Raw genomic sequence first — 24,508 nt, 5'->3', positions numbered from 1 at the left:
TACAAAGGGTGATGTTCATCCTACTAAAATTTTCAGTTGGTTGATTCATATTTTCTACCATTTTCTGCTTCTCTAATTTTTGCCCATGCTTCACGTTTAAGGGATCTTACTTGTCACCTATGCTGAATGTTAACTACCAAAAATAATCAAATAAATAATGAGAAATCAAATCCCAGACTGCACAGATTGCCTGATTATGTATTAAAGATAATGCATACATTGAATACATTTTCTTAGTAGCTAAAGGGCCACATTGACAACAACTGATGGGTCGAGTGAACAACAACAATTATCACCTTTCGCTGCAAAATTCTGTTCCTAAACCTTGAGTTCTGGGATTTTAAGGTTGGTAAACATTGCTGCAAACCAAGACCCTTCCCCCATTGCAGAATACTATTTGGCTCAAGAAAAAATGGCGATGGAGCAGACCTGGCATCCAGACTCCTAAATACCAATATAATCAGGCATCAGTGGTATGTGCTGGACCAAGCCCAGTCCGCAACTCACCAATACCAAAGGATCCACAATCAACATCCCAGAATCAACACCAGAGGATATCCCCAGAAGTCTTTGTCCATCACCGGAAAGGTCAGAGCAGTTTTGGCAGAATGTTGAGCAGGTGGTTTTAATGAGTGTCCTTCATTTAAAACGTAACTTACACTCCACTCCCCCTGCAAAGCACCAGGAACTCATTCAGTGTCCTTTTTAAATGACGCCACTCAAGCAATATCACACTAGTACCTTCATTTGTATTCTGAGCGAGTATAATTTAATCTTCTGGCAGGCTGAAAGTGTCTTTTCTATTGTGGAAAAAAAAAAAAAGAATATCTGAGCAGTACTTTCTGAGCTCTTTAATTATTTCTGGCCTCACTCATTAGCACTAAGGGAGGGGGTGTAGACAGAGCTGGCAGTGATAGATCAGAGCAAGAAATGAGGGGCAAGGCAGTGAGGACATGCACACGCTTGGACATATTTCTATGTGCACAATTGCAAAACACTGTTTGTGCCAACACAACGCTCCCCTGCATCAACACCATGCTCTCTGTGTCTGGTTAATGAGTCATGCTGGGATAAACACTTCCAGGTCATGGCCAGCTTTATGCCATCTGAGGCAGAGGGGAAGTTCAGGTGCCAAGGCACAACTGCGCTACATGCTGGAATATTTCTACTAATCAATCTACTGACTGACAATCTACTGACTATCGCTGTTTTTTTAGATCTCATTTCCTGCTTTTTCCTCCAAATCAAGAAATGCTGTCAAACCAGAATCTGAAGACTTCTCTGACAAGACATGAGGACATTGGCTTTTAAAGCTGAGAGGATGGAAAATTATTGGAGAAAGTTATAGTTTGATAACAATAATATGCTACTGATAACATGGAATAACATCTGGCATATAAAGCTTGAGTAAATTATTCATTTCCATATTTTCAAAATCTCACCTTTACATAAAGGTAAACATGAATGTTAAAACCAAATATTTTTTATCTATACCGCTTCCAGCCTGTAACGAACTTTGATAAAATAGCTGTGACAGACTCAAAATGTTTCTAAGTGAGAAATAAATGTCAAGAGACATATTTACTATCAGAAAGCTGTGGGTAAAGTATGTGTGCTGTGTCTTGGAAGCTGTCATGTCAAAGGTGGTGAATTCCCTGAGTAAGAGAGATCATCATAGCCATCTTTTTCCAATGTGCTGTATAATAGCATGTCAGCTGAGCCACTTTTAAATCATTGTCTGCAAGCGTTTGTGACAATAAGATCGAAGAGTCATAGCATGGACAAATGTGTTTATTGCATCTTACGCTTAAATGTCAGAAGGGTCAGTTTTTAATGAGCAACTCCTGGGTTCAAATCTTGACAAGTGAATCGGTTTCCAATTTCACATGCCATGCACTTCAACTGGGAACATGTTCTGAAAGCCCTTCTGTAGCTCGCTTATCATTCAAACAACAGACAGTACACTTTTGTGTTGGATGTTTATTTCTATAAAAACCAACAGTCTATCAACTATCAAGCAAGATTGAACTATCAATAGTTATGCTTGGACTCAGCCATATAAAACAGTTGGCTCAGTAGCAAAGTCCTTGACAGAGTACACAAAAAGCTCCAATATATTTTCTCACGGGAGGCATTTATATGGCCTCATTCCTTTAGAAATACATTTTTTTAAAGTTGAAAAACATGTTTCAGATGCCAGAGATGGACCATAAAGCATAAGATCGAGGAAAAAGTAATATACTCTGGAGCACCAGTTACAACCGAAAAGAGGGCAAGAGAGAACTTCAGTACTCCTCAGGTGAAGGTCACATACTGCATGTCTTGAATCAATTGGCAATTCCCAAAAGCCCTGCTCACAGTGAAGGCCACATTTACTTTTCATATAGTTTTCATTCAAGGTGAAAAAGCCAATATTGTCATGAGCAGTTCAAAAGAAACCCAAACGCCAGCACATATAGGAGGGAGGCAGATGTAGAAACTTTAATAATTTATTGAATGAACACACCAAAAGTGCTGCAAAGAAGGAATTACAAAGAATTATAAAGTTCACAAAACAAGAATCCAAGGCAGCTAAAAAAGAGTGGAACAGGACTGACGAAGAACAAACTAAACCAGGTAGTATCTACAGAGGAGATAAAGAAAAGCACAAGACAGGTGAGTGTCAATCAGTAACTGAAACCTGGGGTCTGTATGAATAGTCTGTTCTGTTTAGATACCACTGAGGCATTTAACTCATTTAGGAAACTTGCAAAGTGACTATGAGGGCTACTTGAAATTCTCTGAATGCTAAGGAAAGGAGATGCAATACTTCCTTAACCATCTCCTTTAACATAGGAAATATCGGACCACCTTTATGAAAACAAAGGAGATAATTCTGTCCAACAATTTCTTGTTGCTATAACATTTGAAACAAGAAACATACAGTTGTACTAAGTGCGATTCATGTAAATATAATTAGAACAAAAAGAGGTTGATTGTGAGCCATCTATGGCAACAGTATGTTTCACATCTGGAAATTTTCAGAATATTTTTTTCGTTAGTCATGGAGACATATTCTATATCACATTTTGTTATACAAATGTGATAATCTGGTCTAGTTGACCACTCAAAGCATTTTTACACTACAAGTCACATTCATCCATTCACACACACTGACACAGCATGCCTTATACTGGCCACACAGGTTTTTTCCTCAATCATGCACATTCACATATGGATGGCTGCTTCAGTGGAAATCTGTGGTTCAGCGTCTTGCTCAAGGACACTTGGACATCTGGTCCAGGGAAGCTGGGAGTTGAACCACTGACCTTCAAATGCCAGACTACGGCCCCCTAGTAACACAATAATAGTACTCTCACTTTCTTTCACTTGTGATTTGCTGGGGAAAGGCGATATGGTGCTCTGTTTGCAAAGAGTAGCCAAAAAAAGTAAATTTGTCTTACTTTAATAACTGAATGATCTATAACTGTGGAAAAACTATGTGTAATATGAATGTCATGAAGATTAAGACTCGTGTGTGTATGTGAAAGTGAGACTTTTTAGTTTTTGAATCAGAGCCAAGAAGCCAGCTCAGATTCAACAAAATGTGTGGTCACCTTGAAGCTAATATCCTATTAGAGTTGATAATCCAGCGATTTACTAACACAGTCACAGCTTGTTACTTGAATCTAACATCAGATCTGCCACTTTGACGCCCTTTGCTAATTTGCACATCTCTTTGTAGAGTGTATTGGTCATTATGGAAATTAATAGGCTATGTCTGTTTTCATAAGTTATTAGTGCACTACCTGTAAAACTGGCCATACCAGTAAGGGCTTTTTCTTCATTTCAGCCTCACATTAATTTACCTGGCTCAGAAAATTGTCCAATAGTTCATTATTTAATTATCTATTCATAGTGGCCATCTTTTGTTTAACATCTCCCATCATCATTAGGTTCTGTTTATTACATATTATACACTGTCCTATTTTGTCTTTCTCCACTGCGTCTTGTGTTAGATTTAATTTGTTATCATTTCATACAGCAAATCTTTATAATGTTGGAGGAGTCCCCTCAAGCTCCGTATCTCTTTCTCATCATTGACCTTTCCTCTCTACATCAATCTCCTCTCGTCCCTTTTCCCCCCTTATCTTTTTGCTTTTGCACTCTTCTCATCTAAGCCCTCTGTCTCTGTTCCTGTCTTGCCTTTTTAACCCTCCTGCCACCTTGCGCAGTGTCTCTTTCTCCCTCTCACATCGCTTGGCAGCGTGCAGGACTGCTTGTCAGGAGCTTGGTATAGCTGCACCACAAGACGCAGACCTCACCCAGTCTCTGAGCTCCATCCATCACCTGCCCTGCAGAGCCAGCACAGAGGATGACACCACCCTTTTTGTTTTCCCTGATATAGACACCTTTAGAAGGCCAACACGCCACAAAAAGAGCAAAAAGATTTTATAGAGAGTGAGCAAACATTTGACCTATGATACATTACAAAATCTGACAGGAATGAAATACAATGATTATCTACCAAAACCAAAGCCCAAAGAGCCAAAGTTTTAATTTGAGTGTCTTCTAGATATATACCCAGTGCTCCTTTCACAATTAATTGGTGTGACTTTAGTAATTCATAAAAGATGTTGAGTCTTTAGAACCTAAATATGCATCATTTTCAGTCAGTGATCCAAGGACACAAATGAGGGACATTAAAAAGCTTAAAACCCCACTTTATGGCCCCCTAAAAGGTTTGTGCGATTCAAGAGATACTCAACTAACATTAGAGGAGTGTCAGGAACAAAGCAACAATGAAGCTGACAGAAAACTCTACATCCTCTCACATCCAAAGTGAACAAGAGTAGAGATGGCAACTGTCTAGACAAGACAAAACAAAAGCTCAGAATTCCAACTTAAAAACCACAGACACTCAATCACACGAGCAGTTTGTTCACAGTGTGAGAAATGTCTGGGACCTGAAAGTAATCAGGAGCGGTGTCAGCTTATGATGGAATATAACACTCTGGTAAATAGAGCATCAGCTGACTTGAAAAGAGAAGAACATGTAACTTAAGATGATTTCTGCAAATGCATATGTAATATATGTGTTGGAATACTCTAATTGACAGAAAACTGAAATGAATCGTGAAAAAAATGTTGAAAAACTAATAGTTTAGTAGTATATAGTCTCTATAATTGAATCGTCATTTTGTAGTCGTTTTGTTTTTCCTTTATTTGCCTTGAGCATCTCTACAATTCTTTGCATCTCTTTGTTAAAATAGAGGCTGGTGGTTAAATCAGGGTTTGAAGCATCAAAGGGATCCTTAGAAAGCTTGAGGGGTAGAGTAGTATGACACGACAGAAGACTGGAACTTTTAAATAAGTCGTGATCTCTGCTGAAATTCATACCACATAGATTGAATGTAACCAATTGTGCGCAATTAAGAACTGCATTAAAGTACAAAACTGGATCATATTTGTGCTTTACTGTATTTCATTATATCTAATAAAAGTGGTTTTAAATCCACATGTTACAACACACCTGTCAGCTTTAGCTACCTGTTATCTCAAGAAATTAAGACTTAAGAGTTACAGAAAGTAAAAATCATATGAAAACTTGATCATTGCTTTAAGTTTGTTCTATTTGCTACACCATTTCCCTTCAATAAACCTTCCTTTAAAAATTGTATGTTGTCCAGAGAGGTTTGGACAAACATGATGGTGTTTCTTTGAGATTTAGGATTTTTTTTTTTCCTCAATGAATCAATTAATTGTGAAAATGACTCAGACCTAACATGTGAAAGTTACACACAAAACTACAAAAGTACTAGTATTAGTTATGTCTTTTAATTGTTCTTTTTCATCTTTTATAGTTGTGTTCTGTGTCTTTCTAGGTCTGTTCAGTAATCTAACAATGGCCATTGAAAATGAATAAGCGTGGAGTACAGCACAACAGAGCAGAGGAAATGAAAGAAAAACAATTGAGTGGAACTAATTCTGAAACACAAATATGACAAATTCAGAGAGCAGCATAATGCAGAGCATGCATATGAGATTAATCATCACTACTGTGATGCCAACTGACAAACTGCATAGTTTCAACTACAATTCTTTAAACCAGAATGTGTTTAATGTGTTGCATAAATCATTAAAATGACTAATAGCGTTTATTCCACTTAGTTCTGAACAAAATGCATTACTTTGCGAATGAACTTATGTCTGATCAACAGTCCATGATCAACAGCTCTTCAAAGCTCTATCATTCTCCACTCAGATATCAGCATATCAACATTTTCTTCTTCTGTATGTGTGGTGCAAAGTGGGCACGAACTGCGGTAATAGTTACTGAGGTATTAATGAAGCTTTGATGAATTTACAAATCTCCACCACTTCGAAAATATTGAGATATTCACAGGGGCATTTGGAACCTGTGCTGAATACGAAGTTGTGCTTATTTCTTAGTCCCCGAGATGCCTCATGTTAATTGTATAAGGGATGACTGGGTATATAATTGTTTGGATTAAATGGAAACCGATGTGAAGACAAGATGTCTGCGGCAGACTGTTTGTGTACTAAAACAGAATTCATTGCATCCAGGAAAAGATCAAAGTAATATATTATTAATGAATCTTAAAAGCCTTGATGTATTCACAACCTGTGCACTAATTTATTTGTCGGTGAGTACTTAACATTTAGATTAATAGAAGAGCATTCACAAGAAGCTAATTGTAATGCAAGTGATGTTTCTGACCTACTGTTAGTTTAAGCTTCTTTTCTAAGATATTTTCTTACAACACAGCGAATAAATTATTTGACACAGAAGATAATGGTAATGGTAATAATCAGAGATGACTTGGCGTTGGCTGAGAGTAAATGATTGTTGAGATAGAAATATTTGCTTAATAATACAGCATAACATTCTGAAGTCTAAAAAAGCTGAATTTCAAGTTCATATGTGTGCACAACATTTTTTAAAGGTTTTTGCCAGGCATTTTGTTTGATTTCACGTACGTCCTTCAAGTTACTGTTTAACCTCTACCGATTACTTTACTTCAAACAGGGTCTGAAGAACATAAATCATGTCACTGTCCAATTATTGACTTTTACTATACATGTTATCAGTTTGTCTATCATCACTGAACAAGAAAACAGACTAATTGCGACATTGAATGGTTAAACTGCTGTGTAACTGACAGATTTTCTTTAGTCTACAACCATATATTAACCCTATGTCTATGGCAGTATTTGACATCCAAATTTTATACTTGAGTTGAAAAGTCTTTAGCGTGTCACTGTCCTTGCAAAATGAGGGGAAGATGAAGTGTAGAGTGATGTGTCTGCAGGGCAGAACAAGGCACTCAGCTCACTTTCACACTGCCATATTCATCACTACCGCCAACACTGCCTATGCCACAACAGTGTTTTTCTCAATCATGCCAGAGCAATACAGCGATTATTCAACAGGGTACTACGATCAAGAGGTTCTCAAAAAAGAAAACGCCCCATATTGCCTGAGCCAGAACAAAACATGGAAACTTTGTTGTTCTAATACAGAGAAGTTCTGATGTTTTTTTTGTTTGTTTTTCTTTGTACACAACTGTTTATCTTTTTCAAAGTATTGCTAAACAATGCACTTAGACTTTGTTTACTCTGTGTGATGAAAGACAAAATAACAATTCTCAAAGTGAAGCGTTGCATTCTGGTGGCCAAAGCTTTGTTTGTAATATTTCATACAGACTACTGTTTCTTTTCAAGGCCAACTAAACCAAAGGTGAAACTAATCTCAGTCTCACCTCTGCCATCTGCTTTGGGATTTGTCAAGAGTTCAAAGGAGGTGCAGACAAGATTACTGGATTCAATATTAGTAGAAAACGCCCAACAAAAAGTAGGCAATTATCTACTTTATTCAATCATTGTTATCTTTCTTATTTGCTACAGTTGAGACAATGGAATAAACGGTCAGACATTTGGTGCCAGAAAATGCATTTCTGTTCATGAATCATCATATTCTGACTCTGCTTGTATTTCTGAACCCATAATACTCCAAAGGTTTATCAATGTAACTTACCTGGTGAATGAAAACTTGTGCACCTCGAGGGCTCATGAGCAATACAGCCCGTCGTAAGGTGTCCCGGTACCGGTTAAGCTCCTCGGTGCGCATGGTGTTAAAGAGGTCAGTAAATACTCGACTGATGTTGCGGTCCACCCTCTGCAAGGAAACATCCAGACCGAGTCGAGATGCCTGGTCCATAAAGGATTGCAAACCCCGGATGTCTGATGAAGGAGAAGACATTTCATCAGGATACGACAGAGACAGGGAAACACAAACACAAGAGAACTCTTCAGGCAAGCACCGCTTTGGCCCTGGAGCATTAAATTTCAATTGTTGGTAAAAGGCCTGTGCTTTCAATACCTATACATGCACACTATATTCTCAGGCTTCATTTGAAAAGCTTCAAGGCAAATTTTTGTCTTTGCTCCTGATCTAAAGCATTGCCAAAATAGGCAAGTGTGTGTGTGCATGTGTCTATGTTCACTATAGATGTTACCACTTAAAAGGATGCACTGCACACACAAATCAGAGGTGATATGCAACAGAGGGCTCACAATAAGCAGAGCAGTCCCGGTGGTCACAGGGGTGCAGCAACCCAGCATGTGCCAAGTCATGCAGCATTGTTAACGAGAGCATAGAAAAATCACTTGGGCCAGACCTCTTTTGTATCCACTGAAAGTGTGGGTGTATGTGTTCTTCCTGTTGCATCTCTAACGATTTGATGAGTCATCGAGTGCTCTGGTGGTTTAGAATAGACGAGACACAGGGATGCAATCTCAAACTGGCTCATTTGCAGCACTTTTTTGTCCCCTTTTGTTTGAGAGTTTGGCCAAAACTAGAAACAAATTAGGTCAGTAAGAAAGAAGAAAGCTTATCTGGTCTGAAAAGATAAGAGACATATTTGTACTTCACTCTGGTTCATTGGTTAATGGCTACGGCAAACTAAAACGATAATATGACAAAAGTATAATTTGAAACAAATCGTAGGCATTACCTGCAATGTTTGATCTTCACTAGTCTATTGCCATTCATCTCCTGGGTAACATAAATACACAAAACTGCAGCTGTATTCTCCTCATTATTAAAATGTTCAAAGGGCAAAATGTGAAATTAAAGGATTAATTTTTCTATTTTTTTAAATTCTCCTCAAACTCCAACAGCAACATGCTTAGAAAACCATCTCCCTTGTTTACACACATCTTCTGTCTCCAACTTAAAATGGAAACACACAGCTGGTGTTATGTTGAATAAAGGGGACCAAAAAGAAAAATTGCAAAGTGCAAACACAAATGCCCAATTAACTGATTTATTCTCTCCTGACACACAACTGGAACCTTATCATTTTTTATATGCAACATTCACCTCAAAGAACATATAGTAATACTGACCACAGGCTAATGCTGAAAAGTATTGCATTGGTACAATAACTGAAGAGATTTCCACCCAGTACATTCATTCCCAGCATTAGGAAGCCTATGTTCAGTGCTAATCAGTGACTCACTACCTTAACCTCAGTTCAGTCACTGCCACTCTGTCATTGCTTATACTGAGTTTTAAGACCGCCAAATGTGCTATAAGGTTCTTAACTGTATACTTTTCTGTTGACCAAAGTATAGCTTAATGAATGGATTTGGGTGGCCAATCAGCTCTTTTGACCTTCAAAACATTCATATGTTTGGGGGTCAGCCCCTGCTTCACTACTGCTGCCATTACAGGAAAACCCTGGAACAAATTAGTGGTGGAAGCATTTTACCTGACACAGATATGGAAATTATGTTCGATTACTACTCACACTATGAAGTCTGAGTATCTGAAAATAAATTAATGCTATATAACTGTATAAGGTTTAACCAATGTAATTTTATTACAACCATCAATCATGCAGGCTTACAATTGTTTTTGAAGAATAGTAAATTCAGACTTGATAAACACTTGCAAAATTCAGGAGATGTGATTTACAATTTTTTATAGGGAAATACATTTGTTGAGTGAAAACTTCTACATCCAAAATAAAACATTTTGTAACAAATAAGAGTTTCTAATCCCATGAAGAGCTAAGCAAACATTTCCATTCAATAACTGCTTCAGGACTGACAGAAACATCGAACTTCAAAGTCAGTGTTCCAAACACAGAAGGGTTTTCCACAGGGCAGCCGTGTGAGCCATCGACTGGACTGCAGAAAAGAGGATTAACGTGGAATTAAAGGTCTGATTTCTGGCCATGTTTACCCAAGCGTCATTTATGAACACTTCCCCTGAAAGTTCCAGATATTAAAACTTAGCCGTGTTTTCCTCAGCCTTCACTCTCACTGACAACTGCCAACTCACTCACTACTCTTAATATCTGTTTGTCTCCTGTCTATGTTTTGCCCAGCAGTATGCACCAATTTTAGAGTTGGAGAGAAAAGTTAAATTTAGACAGAAATACACTGAGAATGCTCTAACATCCCTTTTCTGTACCACATTCACGGTGAACTAAAGCAGCCTCCCTCTTGGATTGGTGCAAAGCAGAAATGAGCATATCATGATCAAAGGGCTCAGTTTTTACTGAGCTGTCAAGCTGCTTTGCAATCCATGCAGAGAAGGCTGAGAAATGGTTTCCATTACTCTGTGTTTAGTCAAAAGTTATGAGTCTGTTAAAGTAGTCCTGGTTATTCTTGCAATAAAAATAACATCAGGTAATTATATGATTTTTTTCTCATAATTACAAATTTGAAACCTAGCAGACACTAAGCTTTTAGTGCTTAGTCTATGAGTACTTAGAGCAAAAAAGAAAGATGAAAGAAATTACTGCTTCAGTTTTAAGCCTCTTATCTACTTCTTATAGATTTATACTCGATGTCAACACAGTATTTTAAGTTAAATACAATATTGATCTTTTTAATAAAAAGAGCACATAATATATCTTGAAGCATGGTTATGAGATCCATACATCACATCTGCACAGCAGTGAATCTGTTAATCATGATCTCTGCTTGAAGCATCTGCCAAGAAGACTTACATTTGTAATATCTTTGATACACTCCTTTATTAAAACAGCAGGTAAGTACAAAGTTTAGGCCTATTCTTTTCTGCTTTTTCCAATTTCTTAAAAAAAAAGAAAAATAAAAAGATCAAATTAGACCAATTTTAGCCTGATAGTTATGACCATGTAGATGGTAAATGTTCCGGGCCCTTTTCTACATTCTACAAAGCACTTTACTTTTTTCCCCTCATTCACACAGACGCATAAAGAGCATCTCATCATAAATGTGTACTCTATATACAGTAAGCAGCAACTTCTTCTCTATAATCACAAAATGATGAACATATTATGGGAAAAGTGGAGTTCAGGACATGTCGACGAGTGGATATGCTAGAGATCAGACCTCAAAATTCTGGTTGAAGACAACCCACGCTAGCAGCTGAGCCATGACTGCCCTATGTATAACCAAAATAAGAGTTTTTTTGAGGATCAGAACAATTAAGACAAAACAAGAATCTGATTATAAACAAGCAAAGCTGAGAAATGGTTATCTATACTGTTGATAATGCATCGTAAACTAACAAACTAACATCTGGTTTACTGTAGATTTGTGCTGCAGTTGACTCCCTTCAAATACATTTGTATTGGTCAATTGGTGATATTCTAATCATAGTGTTGATTCTGCATTTAAGTAAACAAAAAAAAAAAAACAGAAAAAAAAACCCCACAAATAATGAGCCCTGTCTAAAAATGATAATGAAATTACATTGAGTTTCAAAAATCATTCTTACAGTACGTCCTGAATATGATCACTCAGTGCTGGTCAGTTTTATTGGCAACCTATAAATAATAAATAAATAATTGGCAACAAATAGTTTTGGCATTTTATTGAAAAATCTTAATATTTTCTAAACACATTTGCAAACATATCAAAGCATCAGTGGATAATTTGGCAAAGCTTCGCTCTTTGGCTCCCTAAAGCTTTTGGATGTAATGCCACAGTTGTAAAAACAAAACTCCTCGGGCAGCTTGTACATGAACAGATATAAACATAAATTTGTTGTCGTGCTTCAGAGACGTCACAAGAAAAAAAATAAAAATAAATGGATTAAAAAAAATAAATAAAGAGCCAAGGCTAAGTAATTTTGCAGGACCCCACTTTTTAGCAATTGAGACCACAATGTACCCCAAACCGAAACACAGGCTACCACAAAACCTTTGTTAACATTTATAACTTTTAAATAATTCCTGTTATAACTTTTAAAGAATTTTTTGCAAGAACATGATATATGTTTCTCATCTGCAAGAAAAATATATTATCTTCTTGCACAATAGCAGTCACCATGAACAATGTGTGAATAATAATCACACCAGAGGCCATAGTGGTATGAAAGTCAAGTCCAGGCAAGCCATTTACTGTCACAAAGTTATTGGAACTCTTTGCCCCAGTTCTCTGAGCCAGTCAGATTTGAGCATTGTTTGCCTCCTACTTATGAATTCTGCTGTTGTAAAGGAAGGCTACTTCATCTGACACTTATTACACCTTCACTGTACATTGAAGTCTACATCAGAACTAGTTTCTTAAAAGATTCAGTGCAGAGATTAGTTTAAAAAGAAACTGGTTATGCAGATCAATACAAGGCAACTACATTCAGTCTGATTCGAGCACACATGGGGCTCAGGAGGAGCTGGTAAGACAGAAACAGACTACTGATGAGAAGCTCTGGGAGGAATAAAACATTGCTCACTTGTAGCACAAAGTTATATTTACTCATATATACGTTTAGAGTCTTGATCTCTGAAGCTTTGAGAAATTTAACAGACATTTTTTCACAGTTTTAGGACATTGCATTAACTTAAATAATCATGACAATGATTAGTTAATTGATTCGAGTCCCAGTCTGGGGGCATTTGCTGCATGTCTTCTGCCACCATCTCTCTCAGCCCCTTTTCCTGTAAACCTACTGTCAAATAAAGGCCACCGAGGCCCCAAACACCCTTTGAATAAATAAAACTTAAAATAAAAAAAGTCCTGGTTAACTTGCTGCTGTTCTTCTTTGGAAGTTCAAACATGCCAGACAGATGCGGCTCAGCCCTGCATCAGTCCTAAAGTCCTAAAGTCATATGTGAAAAAGCCTCATGGCAGTAACTGTCAGCTGAAGCCCTTTTATAAACATCTTGTAATAAGATTTTATCTAATGCAAATGTGAGTTTCAATTTCAAAGGTGGTCTATCCTGTGCTGCTGCATGATGTCTTTTTTCCCCCATTGTACCTCCATTCCTAGAAAGCAGCCCTTTACTGTTACACTTTATATGTTTCAATCAGTAGAAGCCGAGATGGACTGAATTATCTCAGTCAGGGCCCTGTGAATTGTTTAAGAAATACACTGGTAACTTTTTTGTTTTGTTTTTCTTGGCCGACAATGCCATGCATTGTAATTTCACATGAAAATATTATCAACTGACCTACTTAAATTTGGCTGACATGCTTTTCAGATGATACAATGCTGTGTCTTTAGAAAAGGAAATAGAGATAATAGATCAAATATAATCTCAAAAACTGGTGTAAGGCAAGGCAAGGCAGATTTATTTGTATAGCACAATTCAACAAGTTGATTCAAAGTGCTTTACAGAGATATTAAAACTTTAAAAAGAAATAAATAAGAACAATAGATACAATCAGAACAATAAAGATAAGATTTAATACAAATTTAATAAAATGATACATATAAAAGATAAACTCAGTAGTTAAAATATGATTACATTTTGAAACTCAAGCTTATTTGGAGCTTTACTCAAATGCAGCTGAAAATAGATGAGTCTTCGACCTGGACTTAAATACACAGTGTTTTAGCTGATCTGAGGCTTTCTGGGAGTTTGTTCCAGACATGTGGACCATAGAAGCTGAATGCAGCTTCTCCGTGTCTGGTTCTGACTCTGGGAACTGATATAAAAAAGAAAATAGATAAAAAAAATATTAAAAAACAGATCCTGATGACCTGAGGGGTCTGGGAGGTTCATACTGGGTCAGGAGGCCACTGATGTATTTTGACCATTCAGAGCTTTATAGACTAGCATCAGAACTTTAAAGTCTATCCTATGATGGACAGGCAGCTAGTGTAAAGACTCGAGCAGCTGAGTTCTGAATGAGCTGCAGTTGTCTAACTGACTTTTTAGGTAGACCTGTAAAGATGCTATTACAATAATCAGACCTACTAAAGATGAATGCATGGACTAGTTTTTCCAGGTCCTGCTTAGACATCAGATCTTTTAACCTTGATATATTCTTAAGGTGATAGTAGGCCGACTTTGTTATTGCCTTAATGTGTTTTTGCAAATTTAGGTCCTAGTTCATCGCTACACCCAGATTTCTGGCCTGGTTGGTAGTTTTTAGGTGTATAGATTGAAGCTCTGTGGTGACCTGTAATCATTTCTCTTTGGCTCCAAAGACAATTACCTCAGTTTTGTTTTTGTTTAGCTGGAGAAAGTTGTGGCACATCCAGTCATTAATCTCCTCAATGCATTTACCAAGGGCCTGTACAGGCCCTCGGTCTCCTGGTGACATTGTAATATATATCTGCGCGTCATCTGCATGGCTATGTTAGTTTACTTTGTTGTTTTTTATAATCTGTGCTAGTAGGAGCATGTAGATGTAAAACGGAAGAGGTCCCAGGATGGAACCTTGGGGAACTCCACGTGATTCTTGTCTGCTCAGATGTAAAGTACTTAGTGTTCTCCAAGTACGTTTTGAACCTGTTTAGTACAGTTCCGGAAAGACCCGCCCAGTTCCCCCGTCGTTTGAGTAATATATTGTGGTCAACTGTATCAAAAGCAGCACTGAGATCCAGTAAAACTAAGACGGACATTTTTCCACCATCTTTATTCAGACATATGTCATTAAAACACTTTGGTCAGAGCAGTCTCAGTGCTGTGGTGCTGTCTAAAACCTGACTGGATGGTATCATAGCAGTTATTTTGTGTTAAAAACTAATTAAGTTGTTGAAAAACCGCTTTTTCAATGATCTTACTTAAAATGGGAGATTTGAGATGGGCCTGTAGTTGTTAATTTGCATCTTGTCAAGATTGTCCTTTTTCAGTAGAGGTTTGATTGATCTTTACTGTTAATGGGTTGAAACAGTGTCATGGTGTTTAAACCGGTTTTCGGTAGACATGGTACATATGCTGACCCTGCTGCTGGTGTACCAACTGCTTGTCTAATATTTTGGCCTTTGTCTGCAAGTAGTGTAGAGCCATTATATTGCGGGGACACAATTTTTTCCAGAAAAAAGATTAAAATAATCCTCATGTACTGGTAAATGCTGTAAAAGTAAGTTAGTTTTAGTTAAAATAATTTAGTATCATATATATGTTCACATTCTGTTTAATTACCTGTCATGTCAGTTGACAGTGTTTTTTGCAGACCTAAGAAGGAGTCTCATTACACAGAGACACCCTCATAGCTATTCACACTCTTAATTGTATTATTCCAAACAGACTTCAGAACAACCATAGAACTCTGCTGGATATATTGTGTGTTTGTTCATGTTAAGACTGCCTGCTGTTATAAATCCATGTTCCCTAACAGGAACCAGCTCCTACTAGGGATAAAGAGCAGTTTAATCAATCTCATACCCATTACCAGCCTAATTCTTTCCTCCTATAAGGGAGAGGCAGTCATCACAGGGAGGACAGATACAGATGCAACTGTTCTACAGTCATTACTAAGTGCAGGTTAGTTCAGATAGACTTGCTAAAAAACCTTGGTGGTGTTCAAGAAAATTGACCCTCATTTAAGATTTCCTATAATCGTGCGTCAGTTACCTTTTATAAGTTGTTTGAAAGAGGACAATTTTCCAGAAGCTTTTGTTTGCAGATAGCCTACCCACTGTCTATTCACCCTCACAGAGTCAATAGCTTGAGATATACATTACAGAAAGTAGTGTATTAAATGCACCATAAACAGAGTTTACAAAAGCATACAGAAGAAGTCTCATGAGTCTAAGAACATGGTACCAAGTCTGTAAGGCTGTACTTAAGCGAACTAAATATTAATATCACCATGTCAACCATTGTAGTTTGATGTTAGCCTTTCACCTGAGACTCCAGAGTATGTTTCCCAGTTGTTTCATTCATTCTATAAAAGACATAAAAATCTATATTTCACTAGGGTCCAGTAAGAAGATAAGACATTTTACTAAAAGCAACCGACACTGATCAACCACAACATTAAAAACATCTCCCTCATGCTATGCTATCCCACAGTTACAGCTCTGAGTCTTTGCAAAGACCCTCTGGGATCTTTTGTAGCATCTGGAACTGGAATTACAGGATACATGGAAGTTGGGGTGGGTGTGTGTTTGGTGTGCAACAATGTCTAGCTATGTGGTACGCCTCAGATAACATCAAAATGAATGCTAAGGTTTCCCAGTAGAGAGCTGCCTTGTAATGAGATAATCAATTTTATTCATTTGACCTCTCTGCGGTTCTAATGTTGGGACTGATTAGTCAAAAGGCTTACCCATCTCATTTGGTCTATTCCCAAGGGAACCACTAATAACAACTGAATTCCATGGCAGGCCACTAGAGATGGGTCACTACAGTATTTCATTCAGGATATGTTAACACTGCCAGCCAAAATCCCAGATGGATTTGAGAAAGGTCTAATAGTGAAAAACCTACTGAAATGTTTGCTAGAGCAGATTTCTACTGAATATGCTGCAATGCAGACGTGTTTGATAAATAATTTCATTAGATCCAGCGCATGGAATAGAGCACTCTGTTGGGCACATTGGAGAACAACAGTCTGTAGACGGATGCCAAAGTAAATTGTCTGCTGGCAATTTGTGATGCGTCTGCTGTGCAGTAATAGCTGGGAGGAACCTGTCGTTGTAAAGATTTTATTCCAGAGCGGCAACATTTCTGCTGAGGCATTTGATATCAAAGCAACCCCAGCTGAAAGGTTTGCGATGTATGGATCTGATCACTTAAAAAACAAACAAACAAAAAAAAAAAAAACAGTGAACTGAGTTTCTCAGATTTGAGAAATAAATCTTATTTGCTTGCATTCTGAACAGTGCAAATTTACATTCTGGATTTCAGAGATAACAGAGATTACTTTGACTTTATATGATGGCAATCCAGCCAATGGGTGTAAAAAAATGTCTTCTATGAAAGCTAGAAATTGTTAAATTAAAAAAAATAAAGTAAAAAAATTAAATTTAAAAAAATAAAGTCAGGCACTCATTTATGGTGATTTAGCAGTAACCCAACAGGATACTGCTAAATCAAGTGTGTTATTAAGCATGTTATTTGGGTAAAATTTGTCAATCGTGTTGTTCAATTGGTTTCGAGCTGGATTTTAATTGAATAAAGCAATGATATTAAAGGATCTATAGCAGCTCACTGAGCCACCAGTAGGCAAGTTGCTTTAGATTTAAGTCAAAGTATCCCATGAGTGACCTCTTTCGGCTAAATTTTCTCTTTAAAAGGCATGGTTGGTTTAAGAAAAATAAAAAGACAGATCACATGATTATTTTTCATTAAAAAAAAGTGATTTTTTTCTAATTTGTTTTAGATTTTATTATTTTAATTTAAAAAAAAGAATTCACGTCAAAGAATCAACTAACAGCCACATTATTTTAAATATAGGTGTACTTTTCAAATAAAAAAACTGAAGTATTAGGCTACCCTTCAGCAAAACTGTGATTGTGTGAAGGAAGCGAGGTTGTGTTAAAACTATAAAGGATGACAGAACAAAGAGGACAGGGGCTGAAGAAAAACTTATGTTTTAGTTATCAATGGCTTCTTATAGGATTATCAAATAATGTATTCTCTCCTATTGGCCTGAAGTGACAAAAGGAAAACTACAAACGGATGTCTTGCAGTTGTAATCCAGTGTCACCCTGCTTCTTAAGGAGCAAGAGTAGTGTAAGACTAAAGTTATTTCTGTTGCTTTTGGAGGGGTGGGGGGGATGGAACATGCTATCTCACAGCAGAAAATCTAGCAATGTCCTGCAATGTAAAGTGAGAGCTGAAACTTGAAGCCAGAGAAGGTGAAGCTTTATAGGTTTCTACATAGAATGTGGTTTTTCTTTTCCTCTTTTTTTGTAACAGTGGACACTGGAATGAATTACCTCTCCTGACTAAGCTATTCTTTGCACCTGAGGTCAGATACAGAGATTGTTTAAGCTGTAATATCTGACCCAGTGCACTCCTATTGTGAGGCTGGAGGTTCTGTGCACCATTCAAAAGTGAAGGATTGAATACATATGAGGGATTGTGATAATATTTTTTTAGGCAGGTGTTTTTATAGATATATATTTTGGCACTTTAGCCCTTAAAAAGTAATACCTGGAGTTACATGCAAGTCGGTGCCTCTTCCAATTTTCTAAAATATAAACCACCATTTTCAGAATCTGTTCAGTTTGGACTGACTTGAACATAAGAGTAAATAAAAAAAAAATGCACACAAAACAAAAAACTGCAAAACTGTACCAAGATCATTTCCAATCTTGGTGAAAATATTTCCTATATCATATATTCCATTAGGTGGAGATACACAGACCAAATGCTCTGATACTCCTATAGTATATAAGCACAGTTCCTTATCACAATCACAGTCAATAAGCAAATCTGATTAAAGTTGAGGGGAAAAAAAAGACATCCCCTTGCAGATATGACAGTATTACACCGTTTAACCTGTACCATAAAAGCAATGCATGGTTAAAAAACATTTCGATACATATTGCTGGCATGTCAATGTAATACCTCAAATTAATTAATTGTATAATAATACAGTACCTGACACAAGTAATTAATGTCTTTTCTGATTTTAGGTAGAAGATGATCAAATAATCCATTGGCGCAACCACTTATTAAGAGAGACATTTTGTGAATGAACTACTACTCTTTGGCTGTGATTTGTGCCATAGTAAGAGTCACTAGTTAGTGGCTCTCTATTTTTGCACCTGCAAACAGTTTGTTACCCGTTTTGTCTAATCAAATTAGAAATAGGTCATTAACATTTGTTAAAAGAGAGTATTCTTAAATGTCAATTTAAGTTTACCTTGTGGTCCTCAAAACTTTACATAAACTGAATCCACAACATAATAACTACTAGGTAATATAGTAAAAGGTTTTCCGCTCTGGTTAGTGACTCATACTACCAGTTTTGTATAGAATCTGGTATATTACAGTGGACAAGAAGCTCATGTTTTAATGTGTTAACATCATGACAGAAACTTTCCAGATTAGGGGAATGTCACTGTGCTGGACAATGTGCAATCTCCATGCTAAACGTGAAGCAAAGGAGAGGAGAAATGTTATCTAGTTATCTTACAAAACAAATTTAAAGAACTGCAATGGTGGAATCTACATGTGCATATAGAGGTTCAGAAGGAACAATGATTACCTGAACAGTAATTCAAGGAAAACATTACTACCCAATAGATAGATCCTTTTAGCTCCTTTAAATCAATATCCATATGCTAACATTAAGCCCATATCAAATCTGAAATCCACAAATGGCTAACCACTTTCTACTCCATTATCAGTGTACTTATGGGTCAAGCAGTTAAATAGAGTAAATGCCTTTAAAATTTTATGTTGCCCATGAATTTTATGCTGCTGCCTTTGATTTAGATCTGCAATCATAAAGAAAAAGAACAAACTTTGACCATCAGGTCAGTAGATGTTAAACATGTCTATCGAGCATAATAACAGGATATGCTTGTCTGAGGATAGTGTTTTAGCTTTTGCTTGTCACAGAAGACAGGTGACGCTTTCATCATGTGAAAAGGTTAAGGCTCTGTCATGTTATGTTACTTGGAAGGTCCTGACAGGCCAAACATGTGGTCGACAAAGAAATTGAGGTCCTCTACTTGTGTTATACTACCTTTACTACTTGTGGTATGGTTAATGTGTAAACAACTTTTTTTTCTTTCCATTTAAGTTGCACTTTTTTGTTGTAAATCAATAAATCAATCATAACAAGTAACTGAGGCTCTGGTGGACTGGCGAGCTGTCCAGGGTGTAACCTGCCTCTCACCCAATGGCAGCCGAGATAGGCTCCAGCCATTCTTTGACCCTACATTGGATGAAACTGGTATAGAAAACAGCTGGATGAAAAAAGAAACAACAGTTTTAAAGTATTTCAGCCCTATTTTACATTAGTTTTTAATTAGTGTAAATAAATGTATACAAATAAAATACTTTTAGTCTGCTAACAGAAATAATTCAATGACTTTTCAGGACACACCAGATGAATACCATCCACTAATACCATCCAAGTAATTTTGTTTGCTATTAGGTCAATTACAGTTAACAAGATGGATATCTGCCAATAGCAATGGTAGGTCTTGCTAGGTTTATTTACAATTTCTTGCATGGCTGCTTATGTTACATAAAATTGTAGATTTGATACCATCTGTCATCATTGTTAAATAAAAAGAAGGTTTAAAAGTTCTTCAGTTCTTCATAAAGACACAGACATGCGAGAGTAGAAGTGAATGAAATGCTGCAGCTGTTACACCCTGCACACAAATGTTAGCTGTGAGAAGGAATCAAGTTAACATAGATTTATTTCTATCTGCAGCACTGCTTCAAGACAGACACCACAGGCTATTTTGGCTGCTCTGTGATGAGGATCCTAATTAGCTGCATCCCTTAATAAAATGTATGCAGAGTTTAACAGTGCAATACAAGGACAGATGTCAATGTTGCTATCAGATCTAAAATAAATACTTTTGTTAGAACAGTGTTTGATAAACTAGGCCTACATACTTTATTTGACGGTGCTCTGAAGGCACTTCAGATATCAAGATTAAGATTCTTATTCACTGCACCATCGGTGAGGTGTCTGGACCTGTATTTCTTTGCATCGCTGGAACCGCTGTGTTTTAATCCGGAAGTCAAGTAAATGTAAAGCAGACCATTACATTAACTGTTAAATTATTTCAAATGAAAAATGAAAAACACTTTAAATTATAGAGAATGAATCCAGACAAAACAATCATTTTAAAATGTAACAACTTAAATAACACTCCAACAAATGTGAGTCCATTAAGGGTTATTTAGATATTACCAAGATGCCAATGGTGATATTGCACTTGTATCTGCGCACAAACATTTGATTTTAAATAAGTAAGGATAATAATAAATCAAAAAAGCTAAGCCTTGTCCAACAGACAAGACTGCCCAAGGGTCCAAGAGACCAATAAAGTCAGAGATGTACACACAAAGTTGATTTGGTAGATAGTTAGTCAGAATGAAAGAAATTGACTGATTGTTGTGGCTGATGGTACCATACAGCCAAGCTTTTACCTTTAGTTTTAAGACATTTGCATGATCTTTTGTGTTTAATCTTAGAATTCAAATTGTAGTTTATTATGTATTGCAAGAAGGTACAAATAGCTGAAAATCTCCTAAACTATACCATTGATCATTAAATGGCAAAATAGACAAACGAACAAAAAACTACTGGGAGAGACTGTTAATTAGTTCAACAGACCAATATAAGAAGAGGCACACACACAAAGTTTGTCTGGTAGACAGCTCATCAGAATGAGAAAAAAAAAAAAGATGGGTAGCAAAACAGCTAGTCACAGATTTGAGAAAAAGACAGGAAAACCTTTAGCAAAACAGATGGCAGGACACATGGTGACGTAGCTCCTCTGTCAGACATAAAGAAAGCCAACTAGTTAGAAAGACAGCCTGCCAGATAGCGAAGAAAAGTAGATGGCAAGAAAGGCAGACAGCAAGACAGCTCGTCACAGCAGCCTTCAGACAGGTTCTCTTCCTTGGTGGGATTTGTATTGATCCAACCCAATGCTGAGGGCGCAGTATCAACAAAGAACGCCAATGTCAAATATTTCCAAAGACAGATGTATGTCACCACAAAACTTTATGTCATATACATTCACATGGCATACTGTCAAAAGTGTCCAAACCCTGGTTTAAAAAATATGTGGATGGCTGTATTCCCCTGAAGTCTTTTATCTTTACTATACACAATATCAAATGTAGCTTAGATGTTTTCAGTGTTGAACATTTTAAACTGATTTATACTCTTCTATATTACACTCTTTCAAGTAGCAAGAAGATTAGCCAGCAGAGACAGACTCATCTTAGGAACGGAATACAGGGATTTTTACTCTTTGTTTTGGTTGAACCATAGTGCCTCTAACCAAATGGAGGTTAAGAAAGATCTAGTCTCCAGGGAGTCAATGGTACAAATAAAGACACAGAAGTGGAAAACCTCTGAACAGATCAAGCTATGTTCAAACACACCCTAACTGAGGGAGGGTGCCATAATGAGCCAATTAAGCTCAGACTTGTCCCCTCATGAAGATGATAGTAATGGTAAAAGTATCAATGGGATCTTGTTTCCCTCACAATTTCCACTGAACCTTTGATTTATTTTAGAATTATCTATAGTGTGCGCGTGCGTCTTCCCTTCAGGCCTGATTTCTCTCAACACTGGAGATGGTTTTGGAGCAATTACATGTAATTGAAATAACTGAGATCATCTTATACACAGGTGTCATGTTTATGAGTTACATTTGGTGATCAAGCACTCATTTCTCCCAACTCACCGTAGTCGCTCTCGTAAAAGATAATGAACTTCTGCCAGTGCAGTTCTGAGACGAGGGTAAGCAAGACGTCATTGATTCGTACAGGTGGACGGGCAGCCAACGTATAGCTCTCTCCATCTGGGCTGGGGTTGAGCTGGCAGCCAGTGCGAGGTGCTCCGTCTCCATTTCTTTGGATGAAGAGGTGGGGGATGTGCATTGCGTCTGTCAGAGACTGCAGGGCACTTGCAGCTGCACAGCCCGTGGATGTAACCAGAGCGAGGATTCCCTGGTTCATCAACTCACATGCTGGACAGAAGAAAAAAAGAAGTAAGAATTAAGAGAGGAGATTAGAGGAGATGATAAAGATGTTAAGGCAGTAGCAAAGCAAGACAGCAAAAAAGAACAGTGCCTTGGTAGAGAAGGAACAATGTAACACATGATTACATGATGTATGTTTTCCAATTCATCCAAAAATCAGGTTTTAAAAATACTGCACTGGAGAAATAATAAAAATAATAAATAAATAAAGCTTTGTTTTTTGTGTTCTACTTAGAATTACATCTGAGCCTCAGCATGTGGGAAGCAGATCACAGAGTATAGTGTGTTGAATCTGAAATCATATTATAATAAGTACATGAAAGGTTCTGAGGGGGGATCCTCCAATCCTTGTCCACAGACAGAGCAGAGACAGCTGATTAAAGCAAATTTTCTTTCTAAAGGTAACAGCCACTTGAAGAAAGTAGATGAATGAGAGAGCACCAAGATTCTGCAAATCTAAGCAAAAAGAACAAAACAGACCAAGTGAGAGAAAACAAATTGTTAAAGAAAAATCCATAATGTTATAGGAAGATACGCTCCATTAGACAACCAACAGATGCCCAAACAAGAGCCTCAACTAAATACTATCCATCATGACCTTCAGTTTCCCCTGCTTTCATGTAGGGTGGAAATCTGTAAACATGCGGGGACCAAATAAGAAGACATGTTTGTAATGTATGTGGTAGGTTATTAAGATTCCTACATTCTTATTTTGTTAGAGCAAAATCTCTTAAATCTTCTTCAGTAATGTCACCAAATTTGATAGGATGTAAAATGCCAAATGTCCTTCAAAAATGAAAATGTCATCTTCAACATAAATCTGAAATTCACATGAAAGGCTGTTCTGAAAATGAAGTTGAATATTTAATGACTGCTGCTGGACATGAGGCTGCGGTGATCTGGCTTTCTAGTTATTTGCTCTTCATATCACTTTACAATTGAACAATGACCTTAATAGAGGACTCTGGTCAACAGTTGTCACAGTTTTCTACTTTTTTTTTGCTCTTTTTCTCCCTCTCTCATGTATTTATTTAAAAACACTCAAGATTCACTCTGAACCAACATCATTATTTCATCTTATATATTTATTAATGAAAAGAAAAAATTACACATGATTTCTAACCTTAAAGTTTAGCCCAAACTCTGCTCCACATAATGTTCGGTCAGGAAGCTGGGTGTATGTTCCAAATCTCCTTCAACTTCTTTACTCAGCCCATGGTAATAATTGGTAACTAAGCACTATAAAACAATTTCTTCCTGTCATCGTTTATCAGTGGCTCAGGGAGAGTGTCACAGACACTGGAAAATAAGTAGGAAAAATGCAGCTCTAAGCAGTTACAACTCTGTCAGAAATTGACGTTAAAAGAGTACCCAGTATGTTAAAAACTGATGCCAGAGGCTCTTGACCAAGTAGCAGCATGTGACAAGTTGGAAATAAAAAAGATATTTAAACCAACCATCTTCGTGTTTCTCAAGTCCAGTCCTCATGACCCACTACCCTGCATGTTTTCGATGTTTCCCTTCAAATGATTCAAATGATCATTTGTCATCAAGCTCTGCACTGGCCTGATAAGGAGCCATTCATTTGAATCAGGTGTGGTGGAGGAGGGAAACATCGAAAACATGCAGGGC

The 24,508-nt window shown here is 37.1% G+C and overlaps 1 protein-coding gene across 2 annotated transcripts in view; it reads right to left on the bottom strand.

The window, feature by feature from the left end:
- grid1a (glutamate receptor, ionotropic, delta 1a) overlaps positions 1 to 24,508 on the bottom strand; it is a 234,249-nt gene that overhangs the window by 72,062 nt on the left and 137,679 nt on the right. For both annotated transcript variants that reach the window (XM_072390774.1, XM_072390775.1), the window contains exons 3-4: positions 22,580 to 22,864; positions 8,039 to 8,244 (exon numbers count right to left, since the gene is read on the bottom strand). In XM_072390774.1, the coding sequence (XP_072246875.1) occupies positions 8,039 to 8,244; positions 22,580 to 22,864 (491 nt within the window). The remainder of the gene's footprint in view (positions 1 to 8,038; positions 8,245 to 22,579; positions 22,865 to 24,508) is intronic.

The sequence above is a fragment of the Leuresthes tenuis genome, unplaced genomic scaffold (genome assembly GCF_036924035.1).
Source record: "Leuresthes tenuis unplaced genomic scaffold, fLeuTen1.0.hap1 SCAF_8, whole genome shotgun sequence".
Lineage (NCBI taxonomy): Eukaryota > Metazoa > Chordata > Actinopteri > Atheriniformes > Atherinopsidae > Leuresthes > Leuresthes tenuis.
The sequence above is the reverse complement of the archived record's forward strand: the minus strand, read 5'-3'. Positions and strand labels throughout refer to the sequence as shown.